Raw genomic sequence first — 12,737 nt, forward strand, 5'->3', positions numbered from 1 at the left:
ACAGTGCTGAAAAGAAACCTGGGGTTGTACTTATGAATGTTCTCCATAACATTAATGGAGTTATTCTATCAGTATTTACACCAAACCATAAGTCAGCATGACTTTATTTTCCAAGACCTCCGCCTGACCGGAGTGTTGTGTTTGGTAGAGAGCTGGCTTTGTGGCTGCTCTCAGCTTGCTTCTGTGCTGTAAGCTGTGTAGTAAACAACAGCTTCCAGCAGGGGGCAGCATGTTCAAACATAGAAGCGGGGGCTTATTGTTTGGGTCTTTTGTCGCTTTTGATGCTTCCAAAAGCGGCCGTGGTGTTAAAACTCAAATTCAGCTTGTTAGTAGCTGCAAATGTACCAGAGACAATACTGGAATTTATTGGTTATCTGTAACTTCTGATACATTTTTAGGTGGTTTATCTTTATCAAAGATAACTTTTCAGTTATCTATTATCAAAGTTAATTTTTTGGTTATCTGTGCCCACCACTGGGTGTTGTTTTGCTGAGTGTGCTGTGGCTGTGCTGTGCTGAGTGTGCTGTAGAAAAGGATTAAATAAACAGAGATGGCCAACACATACACAGGGCTGGAAATTTGAATCTGCCTGGTCATACCCACAGCTGGCTATTTGGGGAATAATTTTCAGTTCAACTTTTTTAAAAAATGGTACCAGTTTGTTCCCCATGTCATGAGGATTTAGAATATATATAGTTTTTAGGGCTACATTTACAGTTTGGGAGTTTATCCCGAACAGACAGAGAGACAGACAGACAGACGTAGTAGCCCTTTATGTATATAGATAATAGATAGATAGATATAAGCACATAAGCATACCCAGGGTTCATTTAGAGTTACCAGTTCACCTAACCTGCATGTCCTTGGATGTCTGAAGAAGCTGGAGCACCCAGTGGAAACCCATTCAAACATGGGGAGAACACATGCAAACTACACACAAAAAGGACCAGGTCAGAATCAAACCCTGAAATGTGTAAAGCAGCAGTGCTAACTGCCAATGACCGTGCTGCCCTTTATAAAGCATCCTAAAATATTTACAGAAGCAAACAAATATGGAGAGGGATGGAGAAGGCATTGTGTGGCCAGTGTAAAATGTGTAAAATTATGCAAAAAGGGTTTTTACATTGACACATGGGAATCAGTTGGAAGGGACATTGGAAAGGAGATGCTGGTTTTGCAAGCTGAGTAGCCCAAACAGCAGATTTTTCTTTTTCTTTTTTTCTTTTTTTTTTTTGAAGGGAGTGGATGCCACAAAAGCCCTCGCAGCACTGATTAGGCTCAGAGGGGGTTAACCTAACGTGACCACTTCCATGACCTCCAGGGCACCAAAGCCCAAAATGAGAAGCATACACAGAAGCACCTAATTCAAAAGACAAAATGAAAACCATGTCCCGCATAACTGTTGCAATTAGACTGAACAAAAACACCAGTTGTATAAACTGACAGAATAAAATAAATATCCTACTCCCCAAAGATGCCTACTTGTGATATTTGAGCCTGTTTCGTGCTGCTTCCAGTAGTTTCCTGTTGGTCTGTAAGTTGTGGTGCATCTCTGTACTTTGAAAAGTTGATCCACATTTGGAGCCCCACTTTGTTTGTCAGGACAAAGCTTGATTCTCACGCTCATTTTATGACGCCTTCTCCAAAGGCTGGACATTTCACTTCAGATTTCATTTCATTTGGTGAAGAAAAAAACATAAAACTCTTTTAATAAAAAAATTCAAGTGGTGTATGTGTGGGTTTTTTGAAGGACACAAAATAATACAAAATGCATAAGTAATCACTGAAAGAAAATGTGATTTCAACTGAATTACAATGGATATGTAACACTTGAAATTAATTCTTGGTCTTATTGGCTGGCTTTAGTCCAGATAAGGTCAGGCCATGTACTGCTGCCATGTATTGCCACATCCATCACGCTGCAGACCTGCCTTGGATGGATCAGTTGTCACCTTAGATTACTGGTTAGCATCAAAGTCTCACAACCATGCCATAAGACACAAAGCACCAGGACCCTAAAAAGTTTAACCTTCATTCTCCTTCAAAGGTATCATATCACCAAATACCCTTGTCCAAAAATCTCATGAACATCAGCTTTTCCCAGGCATCTCTCGATGTCAAAGGTTGTGGACCCTGAGACGTGAATATCACCGCTGAGCTAATAGTACAGCATATAGGCAAAATGATTGTGCATTTTGTGACTAAAACATGAAATTTGACACACATATTCTAAATTAACTAATACTTATTTCCAGAGGTGGAGGTATCCTGAAGCTGACCTCTCATGACTTACAGGGGTCAATGAAGAATTACACAGGGGTCAGTATTAAAAAATGTTCCAGTCATATTGAATGGTATATCATATTATTTGTCTGATCATAACGATTCCAAAAAGGTATAGTTTAGACTATCCTTGACTACATGTTGTGGGGTTACAGGGTAAACAGCAAAAACGATGACAAAGGTCAGTTTCAGTTTGTACAGGGGTCAAAAGTTAAAGTTGCACCAATTTTGACAATAAAGCTATGCAAATTATTGGTTGAGCTAATAGGATTAATAAATGGAATAGTTTTGTCTGTGCTGAATGCTCAGTCTCCAAAGTAAAAGTCAAACAAGGTTGATGTCCATTGGATTCTGTGACATGTAACATATGTAATATGTAATATGGTAACTAAGCATGACAGATGGCGCAAACTATTCCTTTTTAAAACCCTATTAACTCGACCAATAATTTGCATCACTTTTTACCAAAATTGAAACTACTTTATCTTTTGACCCTTGTACAAACTGAAATTGATTATTGTCATCATTTTTGCTATTTTTGTCCTATAACTCCACAACATTTAGTCAAGGAAATTCTAAACTATACCTTTTTGGAATCACTATGATCAGACAAATCACATGATATACCTTTCAATATGATTGGAACATTTTTAAATTTTGACACCTGTGTAATTCTTCATTGACCCCCGTAGGTCATGAGAGGTCAGCTCCAGGATACTTCCACATCTGAAAATAAATATTAGTTCATTTAGAATATGTGTGCCAAATTTGGTGCTTTCGTCACAAAATGAACAATTGTTATGGAAATGTTAGCTAAGCTGCTCCACTATAAGGGAATCTCTTGACAAGTTTAACACTTTCACTGCATCTACATCAGACACACTTCCAAAGATTGAATCCAGGAAGTTATCAACTAAGATGGCTAAGTCATCTTAGTCTTGATCCAAGATTATAACAAACCCAGACACTCAAACTTCTCATTCAAGTTTTAAAAGTACCACACTCAGTCATAAAAATCACAGCACTCCCCTCAAAGTCAAGAACAGTAAATCTTTCCTCACCGTCAAAGGCACCAAAGATGCTGGACTCCACCACCCTACCCAACAACTTGGCAAAGCAAGTTCTGAACAGAATAGGAGCCAGAACACATCCCTGATGAATGCCAGAATCCACTGGGAAGAAGTCATAGTGTCTTTCCCCACTCCACTCAGCACTCACATTACCTAAGCATAGGTCTATGATGTTCAGCAACTAATTTTCAATGCCACTGAATTCATCCATGATAATTAAGATAACACCTCTGAGGCAGTCGCCAATCAACGAGTGAAGCTGCAAGAAAAAAACTCTCCTTTGCTGAGATATCACTCACCATAACAGAGAAAACACAAAGAATGCTTTAGTCTAAGCCTCATAGTATGCTCATTGACAGGGGAGATATCTGACCCCATCGAAAGGATCCAATTCATCACAGCAGCTACCACTCTCTCAGTACGCCAACCACTGGAGTGGCCAGACCAAAAGTAAAATGGATGTATCCACCCACCAAGATCTGACCTCTTCTAGGTCTATGACCATCAGAACCTGCAATGCAGATCTTTCCAAGCTCTCTTGACAGAAGTGCAAGATGGTTATCTTTGTTGAGAGAAAGGCTTTTCCATGTTCCCCAAACATATGAGCCACCAGAGATTTGGATATTGACACCACCGTGCAGTGGATGACGCCTCAGCACCACAATCATCCCCACCCACCACAGACTATCTGATTTTGTTTTTCCCAAAGGCGACACTCCAAACAGCTTTCCACCATCCAGTTCATAATGTTTTGCACCCTACAATGGAAGACAGCAGCATAGGCAGTCCTACAAAGTGCAGAAACAAAAGGTGCCAAAACCACACCAACCCCAAAAAGGAACTGTCTACCACAGTCAGTTTTATAAATTTGTATACCATTCCGCCATTTCCATCAAAGGTTGAGTCTTACATACTGACTTTTTGCAGCATTTGTCTGCATTTTGTTGGTCTTTAAGATTCTTCTTCACCCTTGAAAAGAATCACTTCATACAGCTGTCACACCAACAGAGAAAAAAAAAAGTTGAGCTGTTTGAGAAATCACCACAGCGTTCAGCATTATGAAAGCTGGAAATATGTGCAGCAGCTCGATCTTGCTTTTGTTTTGCTGTGTTCAAGTGTCAGACTGATTGGAGAACCCTCAAGATGTTTCATGAGAAGGTCTCAAAAAGACCACAGCAGTAGTCCTGAGCACCATGTGCAGCTACATGAGAGGAACGCCGTAAACCAGTAAAAAATCTTTTATATCATATTGTTAGACTAGCTTTACGCTCAGGTCTTTCTGATTGTGTTAGTACTCATGTTACAACAAATAAGGTGACATTCTGTCCGGGCAGGCAGGTCAGTGTGCACCACTTGTTGTTGATGGTTACAGCTGTTATTTCCTGTCTAGACTACTGATGGACAACAGGATAAGAAATGTTCCTGAAAACACATTCCAGTCACTGCTGAAACTGGCAGAACTGTAAGTAAATGTATTTTGATTCTGATTCTGTTCATAATGCAATTTGTCTACATAATCACAAATTAATTTCAGAGGAGAGTGTGAAAATAAGAATAATCACAGAAGCTAATCAGTGCTGACTGATCCACTTCTAGCCCCAAGTGATACTTCATGCATCATTAGTATAACTCGCCCTGAGAGGTAATAAAGATGGGATGGTTCTTCATTGCTTAAAAAGATCAGGGTTGGTCATATTATCAGTGACAGAAATTAGTTTGTAACATTGAGTCCTCTTAGGCACAGAGAGCAACCAGCCCCAAAAAATATGCCACATATTATGTGCACAATTTCACAAATTAAAGCCTCCCTGCAGCTGTTTGTCTCTCTGGTTCAGCATGTGCTGTGTCCCAGGAGCATAAATAGAATATGGTAAATTACATACTAGCCTGTGGGTGGATGTGAAGGTGGCGCTGCACCGTAGATGATTTCTTCTCACCAACAGCAATGAACCGTGCACCCTCCATAGTAGTATCTCTCAATTTTTTAAACAGGCATGTGATCTTGGAAAAAAAAATGGTGCATGGTGAACCTATGTTGTGTCAAATTTTTTACTAAATTTGATATATATATGAGGTCTGTTAGAAAACTATCAGACCTTTTTATTTTTTTAAAAAAACTATATGGATTTGAATCATGTGTGCTTGCATCAGCCAAGCTTGAACCTTTGTGCGCATGTGTGAGTTTTTTCACGCCTGTCGGTTGCGTCATTCGCCTGTGGGCAGGCTTTGAGTGAGCAGTGGTCCACCCCCCTCGTCAGATTTTTATTGTGAGGAAAATGTCTGAACGATTTGGAGCTTTGCTGCATCAAATTTTTCCAGAAACTGTGAGAGACCTCAAGGTGGAAACCATTCGGAAGATTCAGACGGCTTTCAGGGACGATTTTATGGGGATCACACAGATTAAGGAGTGTTACAACCGGTTTAAAGACGGCGCACAATGGCGGAGGGCGCACTGCGCGCCGAGCGGCAATCAACAGGCTGAAACGACCAGATCATTTCCAAACTGAACGCTGTGTTGATCCAGGACATCCTCTGACTACCACAGAAATGGCAGAAGAGGTGGACATACCACTTTTTCAGCACATTCCACTGTTACAGGAGTTTTTGTCATGGAAAGAGGAGCGGAGGAATTCGCCACGGATCCGCTAATGGTGCAGGACAAAAGCACCTCCGTGTTTGTCTCACAGGACATGTTGTAACACGCCCAGCTCTTGCACAATTCGGAAGATTCAGACGGCTTTCGGTGGCTTTTCAGTCATGTGACTATCCGAGAAATTGTGGACGAGCTGGACATGCCACAACATGTCCTGTGAGGCTTCATCACGGCGTTGCTTTTTGTCCCGCGCCATTAGCGGCTCCGTCCTGACGCGCAAATCCCTCCGCACGTCTTTTGAAAAAACTCACGCATGCGCACGAAGGTTCAAGCTTGGCTGATGCAATCACACATGATTCAAATCCATATAGTTTTTTCAAAAAATAAAAAGGTCAGATAGTTTTCTAACAGACCTCGTGTATATATATATATATATATATATATATATATATATGACCATCCTATGGGCATCACACAGATTAAGGAGCGGTACAACCGGTTTAAAGCCATCCACACAACGGTGGAGAGCGAGCCACGCTCCGGTCGGCCATCAACATGCTGAAATGACCAGATCATTTCCAAAGTGAACGCTGTGGTGATGTGGGACCGTCGTGTGACTATCTGAGAAAATGCGGAAGAGGTGGACATCAGCACTTTTTCGGCACATTCCACTGTGACAGAAGATTTTGCCATGAAAAGAGTGGCGGTGAAATTCATGCCGATGGCTTCGGCACAAAGCTGCCGACGGCAGAGCAAAAACACCTTTGTGTTGAAGTCTCACAGGACATGCTGTGACATGCCCACCTCTTCCACAATTTCTCAGATAGTCACACGACGGAAAAGTCACCCAAAGCCATCTGAATAATCCGAATGGTTTCCACCTGGCTGTCGCCCAGTTTCTGGCAAAATGTGATGCGGCGCTGCTCCAGTCGTTCCGTCTTTTTCCTTGGAATGAAAATCCGCCGAGCGCACAACACACACCTCACACAAAGGCTGCTTACCATGCGCACGTAGGTTCAAGGTTTGCCCATGCAAGCACACGTGATTCAAATCCATCAGGTTTTTGAAAAAAATAAAAAGGTCCGATACTTTTCTAGCAGACCTTGTATATATATATATATATATATATATATATATATAATGGGGAATTTAGTTTTATTCTGTGTTAAGAATTTGATTTTGATTTTGTATCATCACTGGCCCCATGTACATGCACATAAAAATCTAGTTGCTGTCTGATTACTAACAGTTATCTTATTATTATGGTCATGTTACATGTAAACGTGGCCAATGTTGTGATGAACAAGTGAGCTGTGAATAGACATCTCCATGTTCATAATGTACTTTATTGTCTGCAGAATAATTTTTCTTCCCCTTTTCCCTCTTTCAAACTATTCAGGAATCTGTCCAACAACAGGATCAGAAATTTGCCAAAAAATATTTTTAAGAACCTCTCCAAGTCTCTTCTTAAGCTGTAAGTAACCAGTGATCTGTCCCCAAGATGAGCTGTGAGTCACCGAATGACATTTATGAAATCTATGACGGGATTCCAATACAAATAATATTGTGGGTTTTGCCCAACAACGTTCTCATGGAAACCATTTGGCTCATTGTTTTACTGATGGTGGAATCATCAGCTGATCTTCACTGAGATGAAATAAGTCTGTGGTATTGTTTTGTTTTTTTTGTTTTTTTTTTTGTTTTTTTTTCTTTATTTTTATTGTTTAAATATTTGGGTTTGTGTGACATGGGATCAATTATTGATGTTATGGCCAAACAACAGTTTCCGCTATTTTGACATCGTGGACTCTCAGGAGCACAGAAAGGTCCACATTCCTCGTCTTTGGAAACACCTTTGCACGTACCCTGTAAAAATGTAAAAATGCAATGAGTGATTTCACACACAAACAAGCAGACATGCAGACAGCTGACTCAGTCCCCAAACACGAACACAATAACACAAAAAACAATAAATGCTATCATCTTGTAACTCACCAAAGTAAAAGTTAATGTATCATTGACAAACCTATTGAGATTTGGTCACATTTGATGTAAGATCATTCCAGAAAGCTTTTGACAATTAAGGGTCCAACAACATACCATGAAACCGAAAAACCACAATATTTGACATATCGAACTGTGGGTTTGTACCATTAAAAAAAAGAGTGAGGTTTATATTGTATTATTGAATTATACTGTCATGGACATTGCAATTACGTCCGCCAAGGACATAATAAAATCATTGCCGTTTATTTGTCTGTCTGTCTGTTAGCAGGATTACGTCAAAACTACTGCATGGATTGTGATGAAATTTTCATCACAGAGAGATCTTAGGCCATGGAAGAACCCATTAAATTTTGAAGGTGATCTGGATCTGGATTCTGGATCAAGATTTCACTTTATATAGGCTTTGAAAAGATTACATGCAAAAAAAAAAAAAATGCTTCACGGATTCTCACCAAATTTGCACCACAGATAGGTATTAAGGCATGGAAGACTCCACTGAATTTTAGAGGTGATCTGGATCCAGATTGGTGGATGTCAGAAATCTCTGATTGCTTTTGTTATGCAAATGCAATGAAAAACCATCAGGCAGAATGTTCTGTATGTTGAAACTTTAGATCCTCAAGCTCAGTTGTTAAGCATTTCTTAATGTATTATTCCATCTTTTTAACTTCATGCAAGTTGTCTGGTATCCATAAAAAGGAAACCTGATATTAATGTACTGCAATTTGGAACTATGATTCATAATAAACCCTGAGAGACATTACACCCCAATTGCCTATGTAATGTCCCATAGACATGTCTGCCACCTGTTGGATGGCTTGTGAATGCTGAGATGTATTTGTTGCAGGTGTGGTTGTCAGTGAGAGATGCAGGCCATTTCTGCATCAAAATCAGAGAGAGACATAAATTGCTATTTTCGAATTGTTTAACAGTGGTTATATTCTAAAACACAAATAATATGGTCGTACAGCCACACAAACCAAAGAAACAGATTTCTGTATTCATTTAGCCACAATAGAAAAAGAGTGTGAAGGAGGTCATCAAGCTGGATACAGTACATGCAGTGAATGGTGTCCATGAGAGAGAGAGAGAGCTTTTCCGTACAGAAACCTATTAAATAAGCTAAATAAACTGTTTTCTAGTGGGTTAACAGCAGCTACTTTCTAACAGCTCAAACAACACCTTCAGAAGTCCACACGAACTTGCAGTATGTCTTTTGTATGAATACAGCTGAAGCAGACACTTCATCTTCTCTCTCTCTCAGCGAGACCTGCACAATTTGGTGTCCACGTTTAGCCTGCACCCCCTTTATTTTAGCTTCTCATGACAGTTTACAAATCCTGTCCAAATTAATAAATTACTGTTAAGAAGATTAAATACGAGTGTATTTATTATTTAGAAATTTTATATTCGATTTAGCATGTTGATTTTCTATAAAACATAATATGCTTATTTGGAATGTATTTGTATGTATGTAATTGACACAACATCCATCCAGATTAGTTTATAACCCTTCAAAGGAAAGAACTTTCTACATCTGATATGTGTGGTTTGAAGCTGCACGTAGCTTGAAATGAGCTTGTTTGTCAGTTTCTTTCATTTCCAAAGCCTAGGTCTGATGGCCACCAAGTTCACAGTTGGTTGTTGTTAGAAATTATGTTGAAAATGCGAGACCATCTTTTTTAAAGTGGACAAAATGTCCTGCCCGCCCCCACTTTCTACAGTCAGGGTCTGGTCAGGCCTTTCAGTTCACAGTAACAAACTTTATGTGGGAGGTTTAAACAGCGGAAATCATCATGACGAAGAACATCCCAAATTTACTGTCTTCACCACACAATTACGTTTAATTCAAGCATGTCGTGATCTCTTCCATGTTTATTGCAGAAATATTTCCCACAATCCCCATCTGCACATCTACCCTAACCACTTTAACCACTTATCCTATCTGCAGTCTTTGTAAGTATGCACACAAATGCCAATACAGCACCAAAATTAACAATCAGCATGCTGTGGCTTCTTTGATGGTGGGTTATGATCTGTTTCCTGTAGAGCGCTGGAAGGAATTGAGATCCCAGATATTCAAACAAAGATGTTTCAGCCTATGAAGAACCTCTCCCACATGTATGCGTGATCCTACATTAGTGGCTGAGCAAACAAAATCAATTTGTTATTCTGTTTACCTCTGTCTTGGTTCACATTCTGCTGTATTCTATTTTTTGCATAACCTCTTGTCTTGCAGTTACTTTAAAAAGTTCCAGTACTGCTCCTATGCCCCACATGTCCGGTTGTGTAAGCCCAACACAGACGGGATCTCATCCTTTGAGGACCTCCTGGCTAACATTGTGCTGAGAGTGTCCGTCTGGGTGATAGCCTTCATTACCTGCTTTGGAAACCTTATTGTAATCGGCATGAGGTCACTGATCCGGGCCGAGAACAATCTGCATGCTGCTTGCATCAAAGTCCTCTGCTGTGAGTTCACATCCTATATTCTCAACAAACAAAGGTAATACTACACTTAAAAGAAGGATTGGCTCTTGTCCTGGTCTTTTTTATGATGGTGTTTGATTAATGGTTCCTGTATGGTCGACAAACATTTAGGTCATGGTGATATAGCACTCTCTAAAAGGGGTATTGTTTCACATTTACATCTGATGCCTTCAATTCAATTCCTGAGTTGGAATCCTGAGGTTCTGATGTAAATTCTGAAAGGTCCCAAGCTTCCTATATCTTTCTATCATAGATTCTGCAGCTCCTTGTGGTATCATGAATCTTTCCGAGATGGTTCTGAAGGGGAACCTGACTTATGGAAATTAAATCTATATACCAACCAACACCATATCAACAGTGAAGTTTGGAGATGGGAACATCATGGTGTGGGACTGTTTTTCAGCATCCGGCACTGGCGAACTTCACATATACACACACACAGCAGGTAAAATAAGTATTTAATACGTCACCAATTTTCTCAGTAAATATATTTCTAAAGGTGCTACTGACATAACATTTTCACCAGATGTCAGTAACAACCCAAGTAATTCACACACATAAAGAAACCAAAGCAGATAATTACAGGAATTAAGTTATGTGTAATAATGTAAAATGACACAGGAAATGTGCAGAATGCCATGGAAAGCCAAAACACCAGCTGAAATCTGTCAGTAATTAGAAAGCAATCCTTATCCTTGTCAGTGCAAATTAATGTCAGATGGTTCAGTCCCAACTGGTAGCCTATAAAGAGATATTTCATTACCAAGGTGTCACACAAGAAACATCTCATGATGGATAAAATGAAAGAGCTCTCTCAAGATCTTTGTGACCTTATTGATACAAAACATACTGATGGCATTGGATACCAAAGGATTTCTAAATTTCTGAATGTTCCAGTGAGCACCATTGGGGCTATAATCTGAAAGGAGAAAGAACATCATTTCACCATAAACCAGCCATGACCAGATGCTCCTTCAAGGTTTCTGACAGAGGAGTGGAAATAACTATCAGAGGAGTTGTCCAAGAGCAAAGAACCACTTCAGAAAGACCTGGAATATTTCAAAGAAAACAATAAGTAATGCACTCAGTCACCATGGCCTTTATGCACGCTCACCACACAAGACTCCATTCCAGAAGAAAAAGTATGTTGAAGCTCGTTTAAAGTTTGCTGCACAACATTTAGACAAACCAGTGAAATACTGGAAGACCAAAACGATAAGCCCAAAATTTAACTCTTTTGATGTCATAATGCACACCATAAATGACACTGCACATCACCCCAAAAACACCACACCAACAGTGAAGTTTCGAGGTGGGAGCATCATGGTGTCTGGCTGTTTCTCAGCATCCATCACTAGCAAGCTTCATATAATTGAAGGAAGGATCAATAGAAAAATGTAGAGAAATGTAAAGACATTCTTGAAAAAATCGACCAGGATGATGAAAAGGAAATGAGGCTACATGCAATGCATGTGGGAACTATGGATGAATAGAAGACCAACCTCCATACTGATCAAGAAGCATCTGGTAGCTCACTGTTCTAACATTAATAGAAGGAAGCTACTATTAAACCTGGAAATCCAGGGCTACAGTAGCACAGTACTGAGCAGTGTGAATGCAAGGAGCAGAGCCTGGTAGTATAGAGTAATGCTAAGAAAGCGCATGATATCCAAATACCTCCTATGTCAAATGCATCTACTGAGCTGAGGATGAAGATTCTGGCCAGACGGCAATAGCCCCCCCCCCGATTCATCAACAAAGTTCTGTCAGGGGAGATGCTTGCAGACATAAATACAGGTCTAATCATTGTCCCCACTACTAGAGTTACAGAAAACGACTGCCACTGCCACAGTAATCCTTGACACACTTGGGTATAAGATCAAGAATACCCCTCCAAAGTGAATCTTCAAAGGAGAAGAAGATTGGAGGCCGAAAGCTCGGAAACATGTTAGTCAACTAACAGAGTTCTGTACAAACAGAGGTACAGAAAGGTATCATGAGACAGATCCTGATGGATAAGAAGTACAACAACAAGATTTCCATAACTAACGCCCTGGAAACTGCCAAACAAAGGCTCACAGCTCTGGCTACTCAGCTGAAGGGAAACACCAGAGAGGCAGAGGCAAAGAAATTCTGCAATGACACATCAAGAGTGTACTCCCAGCTGAAAGGAAAAACAGTAATACAAGAACAGACCCACCCAGAACTGAGACTGAGCAATGCTGGAAGAACATCTGGGAGAAAGAGGCATCACACAACACCAGTGCTAAGTGGTTGGTGGACCTAAGAGCACAACA

The 12,737-nt window shown here is 40.1% G+C and overlaps 1 protein-coding gene across 1 annotated transcript in view; it reads left to right on the forward strand.

Annotated features, from left to right (window-relative positions):
• The window catches only part of rxfp2a (relaxin family peptide receptor 2a), a 220,187-nt gene that overhangs the window by 192,553 nt on the left and 14,897 nt on the right, over positions 1-12,737 (forward strand). The window contains exons 11-15 of the mRNA XM_034178226.1: positions 4,744-4,815; positions 7,346-7,420; positions 9,838-9,909; positions 10,003-10,074; positions 10,193-10,422. Of these exons, the coding sequence (XP_034034117.1) occupies positions 4,744-4,815; positions 7,346-7,420; positions 9,838-9,909; positions 10,003-10,074; positions 10,193-10,422 (521 nt within the window). The remainder of the gene's footprint in view (positions 1-4,743; positions 4,816-7,345; positions 7,421-9,837; positions 9,910-10,002; positions 10,075-10,192; positions 10,423-12,737) is intronic.

The sequence above is a fragment of the Thalassophryne amazonica genome, chromosome 9, assembly GCF_902500255.1.
Source record: "Thalassophryne amazonica chromosome 9, fThaAma1.1, whole genome shotgun sequence".
In the NCBI taxonomy this organism is placed as follows: Eukaryota; Metazoa; Chordata; class Actinopteri; order Batrachoidiformes; family Batrachoididae; genus Thalassophryne; species Thalassophryne amazonica.